At 63.3% G+C, this 1,108-nt stretch overlaps 1 protein-coding gene across 1 annotated transcript; it reads right to left on the reverse strand.

The window, feature by feature from the left end:
* Nucleotides 1-228: 228 nt before the first annotated feature.
* Nucleotides 229-835, reverse strand: LOC123074908 (uncharacterized; the record flags this gene model as incomplete). The annotated part of the gene is given in 1 exon segment (XM_044497636.1): nt 229-835. A coding segment is annotated over 1 exon segment (376 nt), but the record flags the coding sequence as incomplete, so codon positions are not given.
* Between the last annotated feature and the right edge of the window lie 273 nt (nt 836-1,108).

Raw genomic sequence — 1,108 nt, forward strand, 5'->3', positions numbered from 1 at the left:
CGAACCGTTCAGTCATCACCGTTGCATACAGATCATCCCCTAACATCTACAAAACATCTCCGTTTTCTCAATTGGACGCTCTAGCCTACTTATTCTCGACCGCCCGATTACAATCGGAGGGCCCAAATAGCCTCTAATCTAATCCCATGAGATATATATTGACCAACCCTAGAAATTAGGATCCTTGTCCCATCAGTCCCATCCCGCCGCCGCCAGCATCTCCCACCTCGGGATCCCTCCAGATCCACCCTCTCTCCTTCCCTCGTTTTCCCCACCGGACCAATCCATCTCCCACCTCGACTCCGAGCGCCCCTGCAGCCTCCCGCGTCTGATCCAGGGAGAGCAGCACCCTCCCGAGCTCCTCCATGCCGTGCCCCTTCTCCAAGTCCCGCGCCTCTCCTCTAGCTCCCTGCCGTCGTCCCCAGCGAGCAGTTCTGCTAGCAGCCACCAGCAGGACAGCCACGCTCGCGCCTCTCCTTCCTTTCCCTTTCTTCTCCTGTTGCCTTTCCCTCTCATGCTCTCTCTCCCAGGTACGCCCGTGCAGGAGCCGCAAGGAGGAAGCCGCCATCGCCAAACTCTTGCCGTGCGCGCCTGGATCCGCCATCCCCGGCTCCTCCGCGCTCGATTCCCGTAGCTGCGCCAAGTCCTCGTCCCGCTCGTCTCCGACACCAGCGCCATCCGCCCCGGCAACCTCGACGTCGAGCTCAAGTAGGAACTGCTTCGCGCGCCCCTGTCCCCGCGAGCGTCTGAGGCTGCGCCCTCCTCCTCGTCCATCCCCTCCCCGTCGCCTGCATCTCCTCCGGCAGCGCCGCCGTGCCCGCACGTCTATGGCGAAGCTCCGGTGAGCCAAGCCGCGCCCGTGCCCCTGTTTCTTCCTTCCCCTTCACCTTCTATCTCTCCCTCACATCTCTCTCTCTATCTGCTCGTACAGGGAGCTCCGACGCCCTGGGGACCCGCGCCCCCGCCGGACCTCATTCCTCCGCATCCGGCCACGCCGGCGGCAACCCTGCCTCCGCCGCCTCGCCAAGTTTCGCCGCCTGAACCTCCCTGCATCGCCATGGCCGCCGGCCTCTGTTTTCCCCGCTGTGAGCAACTTCCTCCATGAACG

Source organism: Triticum aestivum, chromosome 3D, assembly GCF_018294505.1.
Source record: "Triticum aestivum cultivar Chinese Spring chromosome 3D, IWGSC CS RefSeq v2.1, whole genome shotgun sequence".
NCBI lineage: Eukaryota > Viridiplantae > Streptophyta > Magnoliopsida > Poales > Poaceae > Triticum > Triticum aestivum.